The sequence below is a fragment of the Dermacentor andersoni genome, chromosome 1 (assembly GCF_023375885.2).
Source record: "Dermacentor andersoni chromosome 1, qqDerAnde1_hic_scaffold, whole genome shotgun sequence".
Taxonomy (NCBI): Eukaryota; Metazoa; Arthropoda; class Arachnida; order Ixodida; family Ixodidae; genus Dermacentor; species Dermacentor andersoni.
Window position 1 is genome coordinate 60,825,172 of NC_092814.1, and position 12,745 is coordinate 60,837,916.

At 43.1% G+C, this 12,745-nt stretch overlaps 1 protein-coding gene across 2 annotated transcripts in view; it reads left to right on the forward strand.

The window, feature by feature from the left end:
• LOC126545636 (uncharacterized) overlaps positions 1–12,745 on the forward strand; it is a 108,699-nt gene that overhangs the window by 61,669 nt on the left and 34,285 nt on the right. The window contains exons 15-16 of one of the 2 annotated variants that reach the window (XM_055061544.2): positions 11,271–11,383; positions 11,933–12,148. In XM_055061544.2, coding sequence (XP_054917519.1) covers positions 11,271–11,383; positions 11,933–11,958 — 139 coding nt within the window. In that variant the 3' untranslated portion in view covers positions 11,959–12,148. Of the gene's footprint in view, positions 1–11,270; positions 11,384–11,932; positions 12,149–12,745 lie in introns of those variants that run through there. The other variant, XM_050193560.1, reaches the window with a different exon arrangement.

Genomic DNA, 12,745 nt, shown 5'->3' on the forward strand with positions numbered 1-12,745 from the left:
AAACACAATGCAATAGGAAAACAATGCTTATCCTGGGCTGCTCGGGACCCACCACCAGCGTCGGCATCTCGTGATCGTGCTACAACTCGCACAACACCTTGCGTTATGTAGATGTCAAATATAGTTGAGTCTGCCAATATTTTAGTTACTTCGAATCATACGTTTTCTGATTTAGTAAGTTTTTCTCGCATTTTCCCCCAAAACTATGAATGAGGTTCTACTGTATGTATTATACGCATTTATACAGCAACTCATTTTAGGCCCCTTTACAGTCTTATTATATCCTTGTTTCCATGTGCCATTGCTAACTCATTCCACCATGTTTGGCACTATTTGGCCAGAACTGGCTCTTGCATCATTAAAGCCCATTAATCATTCAACCTTCAATTTGTCAACAGCTTGTTTACACTAGCAAGCGGTAAACAACATCAACAAAAAGAAAAGCAAAGGAAAAAACTATTTACCTTGGGCCATTGCTCACGAGACGTCCCAGACCCAAAAAAGTGACCATGGGCAATGCTCTTGGAAAAAATGGGGCTAGGAGATTGTTTGAATGAGGTTTCACTGAAGTATTTTTCTAGAAAAAGAAACTTGCTGACGTAAGCACTCTTTGAAGTTTCCGTGAAGAAGCAAAAGTTGGTTGGAGGTCAAGTTTTAGTCAAGTGGGTTTTAGTCAAGTACAGTCGCCGATCGTTTATTCGGACCTCACGGGGCCTGCGGAAATGTCCAAATAAACAGGTCTCCTAAAAAGCACATTAAGGAAAAAAAAAGTCCTTTATTTCCACGCACTTATTCGGGCTCGGCAGTAGGCTTGAAGAAATCGTGAATGCGCCATTGCATGCTGTTCCCTTTACGCGCAATCAGATAAGCCTGAATCTCGGAGAGGGTCGTACGGTCACTATAGGTGGCTGAAAGCACAGTCACTGCTTGTAGTCACAGTCACTGTCCAAGCTGACTCGGAGTCATCTGGCGGTGTAGCAGAAACCTCACAAATGATCTCGCCGTCGTCGAGTTCTGCACACATCAGTACAGCAGTGTCAGCACCTGTGAAACTGTCAGATGGGACGGTGTTCGGAATCTCAATGCAACCATTGCACAGATCTCGGCAGAACATTTTCGGCGTCAGTAGGGAGCACATCGGAAGGCGACAAATCCTAGGCCTCCCGGCACCCGCTTGCCGGCATTCCCCAGCGCAGTCTGCACGGGCACTGTCGGTGCCATTAGACACTTGACGCGATGTTTCCATATGCCGCGTTGGATCACCACAACCTTGACACAGCACGCAAAGCAAACACCACCATGCCGACACTAGTTGCACAAACAAAAAACGTGGCCTATTCGCAGCGTCATGCACGAAGAAGAAACAAATCAGCTACTGGATTGTCTTGACGTGGCTTACTAAGCTGAGACCGGAACTGCTGTAGCCACTCTATCGAACCAGGCAGAAACAATGATTATGAGCGGGGATTTGCAATAACGCCACTTCATGTGGTAGCAAGGAAGCTTCGTTCAAAACAAAAATGGTGTTCAGCAAGTCGAACCATGCACCGGTCAGAGGTTGTGCATGGTGCTCTCGATCGAGTTGGCTTAAGGAGCGTCTGAAAAATCAGACGAGAGGTTGCAAGGTGTCCGAACTTTCGGCAGTTGTTATACATTATGGTCTATATGGGGAGAAAGGCGGTGCCGCGAAGCAGACCGAATAATCGAGCATGTTTGAATTTTTGGAGTCCGAGAAATCAGTCGGCGACTGTACATTGACAAAGCTTATTTGAGAATATTCTACTTGCGTAGTTACTTTATGTAACATTATAGGTCAACACATTTATAGATTTTCTGCATTTAATTGGCTCGGTAAGAAAGTAAGAAATTTTGCGTTTTCAGAAATTTTTTGCATGAACATCATTGGAGTTTCAGCAAGAATAAATTTTTAAACATTTCTTTCCCCCTTGGCAATTTTATGTTAAAAGTAATGTTCAACTATGAAATCAATTACTTTTTGAGAAAATTACTTTTGAATTTGGCAAAACGTCACTTTTTGATGATGTTCAGGCCTCAATTAAGCATTAAGGCGCTCCAGACAAAAGTATGTGAAATAACTCATTATACGTACCTACCTTTCAGCTTGTGATCTAGAAGTTTGAATTCAAGTAAATTTTGTTTCAGCCGATGAAAAAAATTTCAATTGAAAATTTGAAACAAGAATATTACTGTATTACAAGGTTCTAATTTTTGGCATTTTTTCAATTGGTAAAAAAATTGCCAGCACGTGACAATCGAATATGGAACTGAAACAGCATTTGCAGCATCAGTAACACTTCATCATTAGCCAGCATCATCGCCAATGTCATCACAAGATGGTGGCAGAACAAGTTTTTATGTAGGATGGCAACGATGGCAGGCTGCTTTCAGGCTTTACCGTACTTATCCCAATCTTGGCCAACCTCGATTCTATTCTAGGCTCACCCCCTAAATTTGGGATGTCAGGGCATTGGGGAGGGGGAGGGAGAAAAAGAAAACTTTCCTCGAATGCAAGCCGAATGAAAGAAGGCTTTTGACTGTGAAAAGAAGATGACACATTGCCTAGATGTTGGACTTTTGTAATGCTTGCATTATCAGATAGGCCAGAATTTGATCCCATGCTGGCGTGACGCAGTCCACCACCTGAATAAGCAAAGTTGACAAGTCGAAGCAGACAGGCATCTGAACTTGTTCTGAGTGAAGTCTCGGAACGTTAGCGACCTCCTTTGCTTTTGCCTGTGTGATCTCCGTTGTTGTAGACATTCCCGCTTCTCTGTCTAATCTCGTTTTACGACTGTTGTTTGTTGTTTTATAACTCGTGGCATCGGCCCTTCTGTGGTTGGCAGTGCCTGTAGATTGCGGCCAAACTGCATCCTTAAATCTAAGCCGGTCTCCGACTTTTGTACATTATCTTTTAAAAAAAAGTATTTGCCCACATTCAAGTAAATATGGTAATTATGAAAGCTCATTAAAAAGATAAGTTGTTTTACATGCTGGGCTTGTGACAGCAGAGTCAAGTTGTGGGTTTTCAGTGCTCCGAAGACTTGTATGAATTGCAGGATGAACTGATGAAATGTTTAGTCTAGGCATGTGGAATCGTAGTGCTGTGGCTGGAGAAATGTAGAATATAAAATGCGGTGGGCCAGAAGGAATGCAACATGTTGTGGTCCAATGATGGTGATAAAAAAGCTGCCCGAGATTAACGGCTGTGGAGAACATTTAAGTTCAGATTAACTTTCATTCTGTTAAGGTGAACTCTAGAGGTTTCATCTTATTTCTGTTGTAGTGTGGGGATATTTGAAACTTCAAGTATTCGAATCGAATTGGTTAGTATTCGATTCAGTTCGAAATACAATTTTACTATTTGAAATATTTAAACCCCCGAAAAATTGCCGTTGTTAGTTCTTCGCCGCAGTACTGCCGTGTTATGCGGCAGAGAATACAGATGTTATTGCGGTGAAGCATATAATTCGTGCGGTGTAGCATCTCATAAGAAGGGGCACTGTCTTGGGGGTCTCTGCTGGTGCTTATGGCTACCCGGCACTATCAGATCAAATACCCACACTGCGCTACCTTTTCGTGCATCTCGGCAAGCTGCCAGGTGGAAACTTCTGTGTCTGCTACTAATCTGCCTAAGTGCTTAAAGACACGGTTTCCAAACTTTAAATTTGACCAACTAGCAAGCCTGGCAATGTTTTTAGCCTTTTGTTCTAAAGTAGTGAAGTACCACTGGGGTGCTTCAATGGCAAACTGGATTAAAAACCTTGCTTTAGAAAAAGCAAGGAAAATTTCAGCGCTAGGAAACCCAGATATGCCCTCAGCAATAAAAGCTTCAGAAGAGGCTACTTCCAGGTTAGCGCTGCTGAAAGACTTTGATAAGCTCACCAACCAGCAGCAATTTTCACTGCCACAAGGACAGATTGAAAGATATGCGCATGATGAAATTTTGCGCCAGAAAGAAGGTCCATGTGTGTGGTGATATGTAAGCATAGTGCCCACTGTTGGCTCGGCTTGAGAAGAGATAACTTCTGATACAAGACACTAGTGTGTCATCCACTGAGCAGCTCTTTTCGATGCCTGGAGTAATTGTGACATGCAGGGAGGACATCAATGCTCCCCAAACATGTCGAGCAGCTATCCTTCCTTCATTACATTAAGTAACTACAGTTTTGATACTGTCAAGCAAAAGTGTTGTACTAGAGAATTTATTGACCACAAAGCATAATTTTCCTGTACGTTGTTTGCTGTGCAGTAAGCTCCTTTTTTTATTTATCTATACTTGTGGTTGGTAAAAAAAAATTGAATTGCAAAATCAATAGAACAGTGGAACCCTGATTATACGACTTTCTTGGGACCGTGAAAAATCGTTGTAAAATGTGGGCGTCGTAAAATCCAAACATAAATAATACCTATAAAAATACTACCTATTTTGCGCGACGGATTTACGAGAAACTTCAATGTAAACTGCTAACATACTCACAGGGCTTGGGAACCCAAATTACCAAAAAAGTAAATGCGATAAAAATTAATGCTGCAGTACAGGTACCAATCATGCGTTATTCAAACGAACCTTTATGGCACTCCACTGCCCACTGCTGTGATTCCCACCAGCCGGCGTGAACTTAAAAAAGTCGGTAAGTTTCTTTTGTACCTTGTTTGATCCGTGAACCAAGAGCTTTCGCTCGAGTTAGGCAACGTCTAAAAGGAAGTCCTCTGCGGCGTCGCGTGAACAGATGAAGTTCCAGATGCCGTCTATGTGCCGTAGCACCTCGGAGAATGTGGTAAACACAGGCACGGCATTTGTGGCGTTGTTGTTGTCCTCGTCCGATGTCGCAGTAGTGTCGGCACTAGGCAAAGCCTCCTCGATGGCGTCATCCAGCGACACCTCACCGCAGATCACAACGTTGTCGTCGGCCTCCGCATACTCGACGATGGTCGTGGTGAGGTTTAAACCCTTGAAATCGTCGTCGGTGAAGCCTGCATCGGCCTCGAGCGGCTTCGAGGTTGTTGCATCCCCAGCAGAGGAGGCAGTCATCATCATCATCATTTATTGTCCCTTAAAGGTCCCTGTCGGGGTATTACATAAGGGGGGAGTGTATACAAGGTAGATAATAAAAACAAAGGTCATAAAAATATAACAATGCAACATAGGGACATAAAAAGAAGCAAAGAATGCGGTAGTTAAAACATTGCTTGTCAATATTGCCTTTATGCCACAAGCGCCACACACATTGGTGAATGGTTAGGGCAGCAGGGCGAGTACACAGTGGTTACAGGGGAAGAAAAAAAAAAAAACTCAATACAGGAAAAAGGATAAAATTTCATATGAAACACAAATCGGAGCAAAAAAAACATGTCAACCCAGATGATATAACAACATCGCCTTAAACCTTGTCGCGTTGTGTACATTAGTTAGTGAATCGGGCAGCAGGTTCCATTCTTCGATTGCGGTCGGGAAGGACTTGTTAAAACCATTAGTGGAGCCATGAAGTCGTTGGGCGCTATTTGAATTGAATAGGCGGCGCGATGTACGAATGGGAGGAGATATAAGGGAACCACGCAGATAGGGGAAATTGAAATATAACTTATGGAGTAAACACAGACGCACAACTTTTTGTCTGAGAGCTAAGGAAGTGAGGCCAAGTGACGATTTAATGGAGCTTACGCTGGAATGAAAGTCGTATGTCGATAATATGAAGCGTGCCGCACGGTTCTGGACGGATTCAAGCATGCTAATTAGGTAGGACTGATGAGGACTCCAGATCGCGGATGCATATTCAAGCCTACTGCGGACAAAAGTTTGATATGCCAGTTTTCTTATCTTAGTGGGGAAAGTGAGAAGTGATCTTCTGATAAAACCAAGTGTACGTGAAGCGTCGGCCATGATTTTTGTAATATATGATCAACCCAAGTTAATTTGCTATTGATTGTGATGCCAAGGTAATGATAAGATTCTACCTGCAATATGTCCTCAGAAAATAAAGAGTAAGAATAAGTTAAATTAGAGTGCTTCCGAGAAATTTGCATAAAACTGCAGTTCATAGTATTTAGTTCCATCATCCACAATGTGCACCAATTTTCAATAAGCTTCAGATTGTTCTGGAGGGCAGCTTGATCGTCTTTGGTATTTATATGCCGGTAGATAATGCAATCATCTGCGAAAAGACGGATGGTGGATGAGATGTTGAGTGGGAGGTCGTTAATAAAAATTAAGAAGAGAAGCGGACCCAGCGCAGACCCCTCTGGTACTCCGGAGGTGACGCAAGTAGAATTTGAAGGAAGTCCGCCTATTATGGTGAACTGAGAGCGAGCTGCGAGAAAGTTGTGAATCCAGTCTAAAACAAGTGGGTGAAGGTGAAGACCTGAAAGTTTGGACATAAGACGTTGATGTGGAACGCGGTCGAATGATTTGGAAAAATCAAGATAAATGACATCGGTTTGGAACAAAGAATCAAGGTTTAAGTGAAGGTCTATGGTAAACTCAAATAACTGTGATTCACATGAATAGCCATGACGAAAGCCATGCTGATTTTTGAAGAAGGAGTTAAAATTCAGGTGGGATGCAATATGCGAGTATATAATATGCTCAAGAAATTTACATGGTATGCAAGTTAATGAAATAGGACGATAATTCGACGGGTCGCTCCGGCTGCCAGCCTTGAACACAGGAACAACTTTGTTAATTTTCCAGTCACTAGGTATAGAACTGTTCGCAAGAGATTGATCAAAGGTGATTTTTAGAAAATGAGAAGATACATTTTTTCTAGGTTTTAATATCTTCGCAGTGATGTCTGGCCCGGTGGCACTGGACAAGTTTAGTTTGTCTATCAGAGCACAAATGCCAGCAGTAGTGATGTTGATAGGGGCCATCGCGGGAAAGTAAAAAAAATTTTGGTGTGGTGTATTCCAGGCAGGCTCATGTGTGAAGACTGATATAAAATAAGAGTTCATGACGTCAGATCAAAGTTCTGGAGGCACCTGTGAACCATCCGGATATAAAAGGGTAATGCAATGAGTGTTGCTTGATTTGGGTGATAACATCCGCCAAAATTTCTTTGGGTTTGTTTATAGAATGCCATACAGATCATTGTGGAAAAACTTTTCTTTTTGTACACCTTAGGAGACGCGTGTAATCCTGTAGGCACGCAAAATATTTCTTCCATTTATAAGCCAGCGCAGTTCCTTTAGCTTCACGAAAAAGGCGCTTTTTCTTTTGAGAAAACCTCCTTAAGGAGTTAGATTACCAGGGCTTGTTGGAGTCGCCGCGAATGCATATCAGCGGAACATAGGTTTCGACCAGTTCTGAAAGTTTATTTTTGAAAGCTAGCCAGTTTTCTTCGATGGACTTGTTAGATGCGGACTGCCTGAAATGAAAAAAGAAGTTCTCAAGCTCCGAGTTGATATGGGCGAAGTCTCCCTTTTTAAAATCGCGAATGAACTTAACAGAGCGCTGCCGTTGGGGAAACGGAAGTGATAGGTTGAAAATAACTGTGTTGTGGTCACAGAAACCGTCAGTGCTCGATATGGATTGGATGAGTTCAGGGCTGGACATAAAGACTAAATCAAGGGTGTTACTGCCACGTGTAGGAAAGTTGACGGTTTGGCTGAGGTTGAATGTCATGACAAACTTCGAGGAAATCTTTCGATTGACGAGAAAATGCGCACAAGTTTTCCTAGTCGATGTCAGGGAAATTAGTCACTGCAGAGGATGTAATTGGCTTTAGGAAAACAAGTATTAAGATAGAGCAGAACCGAGTAAATATCATTAGTAAAGGAACTGTCACTGTCAGGAGGGCGATAACATGCAATAACTATGCATGTGCTTGTGGAAAGGGTAATTCTGACACAAAGAATTTCATGGCAGGAATGAGTCGTAAGAAAAGAATTAAGGCTGGTTTTAATAAAGGCTAAAGCACCCCCACCCCTGCGCGAAACCCTGTCACGTCTGTAGATGAAAAACAGTTTATTGTTGTCAAGCAGTTCCTCGTCTAGGATATTTTCGGAGAGCCACGATTCTGTAAATATAGCGATATCGGTGCCGTTATCATCAAGAAAAGCTTCTACTGACTCTCTCTTCGGAAGATAGCTACGAATGTTTGCTAAAACAAAAACCATAGTTTCACAAACATGTGGGCGTGACGGAGGCAAAAGTGGCTGACGGTGGGAGGGGAGCCTTGAAATAGTGACCGCTATGACCCATGCTCTACCACGGAATCTGTATCAGGATTGTAGACAAACTGCTTATCGCCCATAGTTAACTCATCATACCGTACTTTGTATTTTAAGCCACTTTCTTTGCCGAACGCCCGAAGTTTCTTTTGAGCTGTACGCACACGTGCTGAAAAATCTTCACAGATTGAAAAGTCAGTTTCCTTGAGCTTAGGGCTAGCAGAAAGGATTTTGCATTTATCTTTAAAATGCAAAAATTTACTATTATTGGCCATTGATTCCCTTGCTTAAAGCGGCCTAAGCGATGCGCTCTTTCAATGTTGGCGGAATCGATTGATGTGCTTAACTTATCTGAGCAGAAAGAAATCACGGCCGTTTCAGATTGCTCCCATGTTACATCCGCCGTATCGGGCACTCCGAAGAACAGCAGGTTATTTCACTGAAGTCTGTTTTCGGAATCTTCACATTTTTCTTTGAGGATTCGAATTTCAGATGAAAGGCTGTGAATATGTGAGTTTGAATTAGGCGTTAGCCTGACATCATTGCACTGATTTGTTGCGACAGTTTTTTCTAGAGCATCAACGTGCGATAAAAGGCTACTGACCAAGCTTCGTAAATTCGACTGGGAAGCGCGAATCAATGCAAGTTCAGACAGAAAGGAATTTTGTGCAAGTTCTAAGCGTGACAAACTCTCGGCAATAGAGTCAAGGGATGGAGGAGGACCAGGATTTAACTCGATGTCGCCTGACAGAACAAGAAGCAAGGAGACAAAGTGAGCATTGACGGCGAAAGAACATATGCATCGACAAAAAAACACTTGGCAACGCTTGAACATGCCTGAGGGGCACTCTCGCTTAAATCCACAGTGCTTGAACGTGTAGCGATTGTGCTTCGCGACACTGCATTCCACGAACTGGCAATAAAATGCACGGCGTCGAGCACAGTGATCTTTTTTTCAGAGTCGCTGCGCTCCATAGCCGCCAGCCGAGTGCTGCACTAACACCTTCCGGTACTCTGCTTGACACACTTAATGATGCCGGCATACAGCGGCTGCAGCCGGCTTGTGCAGTTGGGCGGAAAAAAAACAACTTTTATGTTCCTCAGGCTGGACGTATCGGGTGGGTGGCACGATGCATTGTCCACGAAAAGCAATATTTTCCTCGCCTTAGCACCCATTTTGTTATCCAGTCGCTGCGAAAAATTGCTGAAGAGCGAAGACGTCATCCACGCCTTTTGTTGAATTTGTAGCTGCACGGCAGCGTCTTCAAGTTCTTAAAGCACCGTGGCTTTGCAAACTTTGCAACAAGTACGGGCAGCCTCTTGGAACCATCCTCGTTAGCACAGAATAGTGCTGTTACACGCTCTTGATTATGCTTGCCACCATGACAGCTGTCACCCTTAAACGCAAGGGTCTGCTCGGGCAGCATATGGTAAAAAATACCGGTCTCATCGGTGTTGAAAACGTCGCAGGGCTTGTATGCAGCAATCATCTCCAGTAGCGACTCCATCCACTCATTCACCGTTGAAATGTCCACGGAAGTGCTTTCTCCGCAGGAGCAGCTGTACACAATCCTGTTTCGTTTTTTAAAGCAATCCAGCCACCCGTTCGGTGCCTGAAAGTCGTCGATGCCCAGAAACAATGCCACAAGGTCCGCCTTTTCTTTTAGAATGGCGCCGTCAACATTGATCGCAGAGCTCCGTGCTTGATGCAGCCATTGATGAGAACTTTTTCTAACTTCTCATGCTGTCCTTTTTTTTTGCCGCTTTCCACTTGAGCCTGAACTTGTTGGCATTCTGCAATATCACCGCTTTGTTTGCCAGGATTGTCTTAAGCGAAGATTTGGGTATCTTAAAGTCCTAGGCAATGCTGGCTTTCGTGGCTCCATGTCGCTTTTCAGCTTCCTCGATAATGTTCAGCTTATCACCGAGCGACAGAACTGTCCGCTTTCGGGACATCGTGCATCGCGTTGCTCCACACAACTCAAAACCTCTGCTGAAAGCTGGCCGCTAGGATTACGACGAAGAACACATGCGATAAACCTAGGCCTCTCCACGCTACCACTTCGGTGATCTGCTGCTGGGAAACTGGAAGGAGAGAAATGCTTCCCCAACGCGACGAAAGGCGACGATGCCGAAAAGAGAGGGAGAAAGTGATTGTGGAGAAGAAGAGGCGCTATTTCAGCACAGTGAGCGTCGTGGGTGGCTGCTGATGGGGGAGAGAGAAACGAACGATGAGACGAGGCAGGAAAGAAAGCTGCGCTGGAGCGAACCGGTCGAGCGGTGTCGAGCGCTCCGCATGCGGAGAGACGTAGCGAGGAAAGAGACCCGCGGCACTTTTCTTTCGTCTGCCGTTCCGTCCCATGTTTCGCGAGGGTCTTCGTATAACGCGGGTCAGGCATATAATTGCGTCGTATAACTGGGGTTTTTAATGCATTGCTTCTATGGGGACTTCACTGGGACTGTGTTAATCCATCGTAAAACCCGGGTCGTCGCAAAACCGGGGGACATATAACCGGAGTTCCCCTTTATTTGTGTTCGAAAAATATTTGATTCAATTCACTTTTGAACTGTTTTTATTTGAATTCGCTTTGAAATTGTAAATGTGATATTTGCCCACCCCTGCATTTCTGATTACCAGATTCAGAGGCATGCTTAATTTATGAGTGTGTGCAAATGTGCGTATTATAAATCTAGTTGCGCATTCTATTTGGGTGTGCATTGTTCTTTCTTTATATGAACCCATAATTACTGGGCATGTATTAGATTAAGGGGTGCATTATACTCAGGCACTAAATAACTACTGACGTATGAAGCGCAGCAGTTTGTGTAGACGTTTTCTTCTGCCTCTTTTTAATTTGGTCCGCCAGATAATTAAATCAATTCCATCAGTCCCTTCAAGGTTGAATTAACCAAAGTCAACTGTGTATGCCGATAAAACATATCCTCGTTCATACAGCAGAACTCCTCATGTCTCCATTGTGGGAGCCTTAAAGTACCATAAGCAAATTAATTTGCAGGTGTATGGAAGTAGGATTTGACAATTTGTCATTGATGAATGCTTCAGGTAAACCTTTTTATTTCAGCTCATCACATTTATCTGACACAAGCAACGCATCAGACTCTTCACCTACTAGACCTCTGTCCCAGCAGCTTGGCGATGACTTTAAGTCAGCTGTTCTTCAGTGGCAAAATAGGGGTGAGTACACGCTGCTATTACTGAGCTAGTCTGACAGTGGTGTTAAGAAGCTTTAGCTCAAGACTAACTCCAGTTTTCTTATTCAAGTAATTGTGTGAAACATGGAAATACATGTTCTTATTAGACAGCCACTGACCCATTTTAAATGAAGCTCAGTTTCATTGACTCTAGGAAGCAGAATTTTTATTTAGCACCTCAGATTTGTCTTAATTGCTGAAAATTAGTGAATTTAAAAAATATTGGAGCACTAAGCTTACTATTTCGTAACACTGTGCCAAAAAAAGATATAATTCTCTAAGCTGTGTCATGTCATCTAAAGAGGGCAGATATGATGTATATTAGTTTACAGCTTGCATAAAATGATTGCTTTGCATGAGTTCTGAAACAGTCCTGCTCATAAATTAGCAATATATTTCAGAGTAAGGTATATAAATCTTGTTCTTTTTAAGTGTGTGAATACATGTAGATAGGGTTTGCAAAATTGTGGCATCATTTCTTATTACTGAGTTACAGTTGCAAGGTTGATGCTTCTTGCTTTCTTTTTTCCAGATTTTTCTCAGATCTTGTTAAAGTAATGGTCTAAAAAAATTGCTCCCAACAGTCAGTAACATTTTCTTTTAAATTCATAAACCTTGTCAAAATCGGTTCCATATATGCCGAGCAAAATAAAATGATTTCTCCGTTTTCATGTCTTTAAATAGTATCTTCCGAAGTTGAGCCCCCTCTATAGGGGGTCCTGAACCACTTTTCATCGAAGTTAATGCATTTGAAGTTAAAATAGACTATTTCAGAAATACTTTGCAGCAAAAAGTACTTCACTATGTTCAGCAGAAGCGGAGTTATTGGCAAAGATCGCCTATGACTCCCCATGCGGCTCCCGCTCCTTCAATGCCTTGCACTGCGAAGGCTGCAGTGGTGCGGGGCCTGTCCACAACACGCTGCCTACTGAACTTCACCATTACATGCAATTCAAATTTGATTTGGTGTTCACAAAGACACCACTACTTCAGATTTTGGTGCCTATGGCGGGCCAAACTCGGAAGCTATCCCTGAACTTACGGTTGAGTTCACGGTATCTTCACAGGTGTCTTATTCCTTAGCTGTGTACTAAATAGCTACACGCAGCTGAGTTTTCTTGCGCCAAATAGAATGAGTAGCACATTTCCTTTCGCCCGTATCTCTACTGCAATCACACAATTTCCGAGGGTCAAACAAAACGTCGTCCTTATGTTCTCCTGTACAAGTACGACGGCAACGCGCACATCGGCTAAAGATGCGGATATAGTCCAGCGTAACATAGACGTGCACCATGTGCCGCGTAAATACATGGCAAAAGCTCAATGCTACAGTGAACTCTCACTT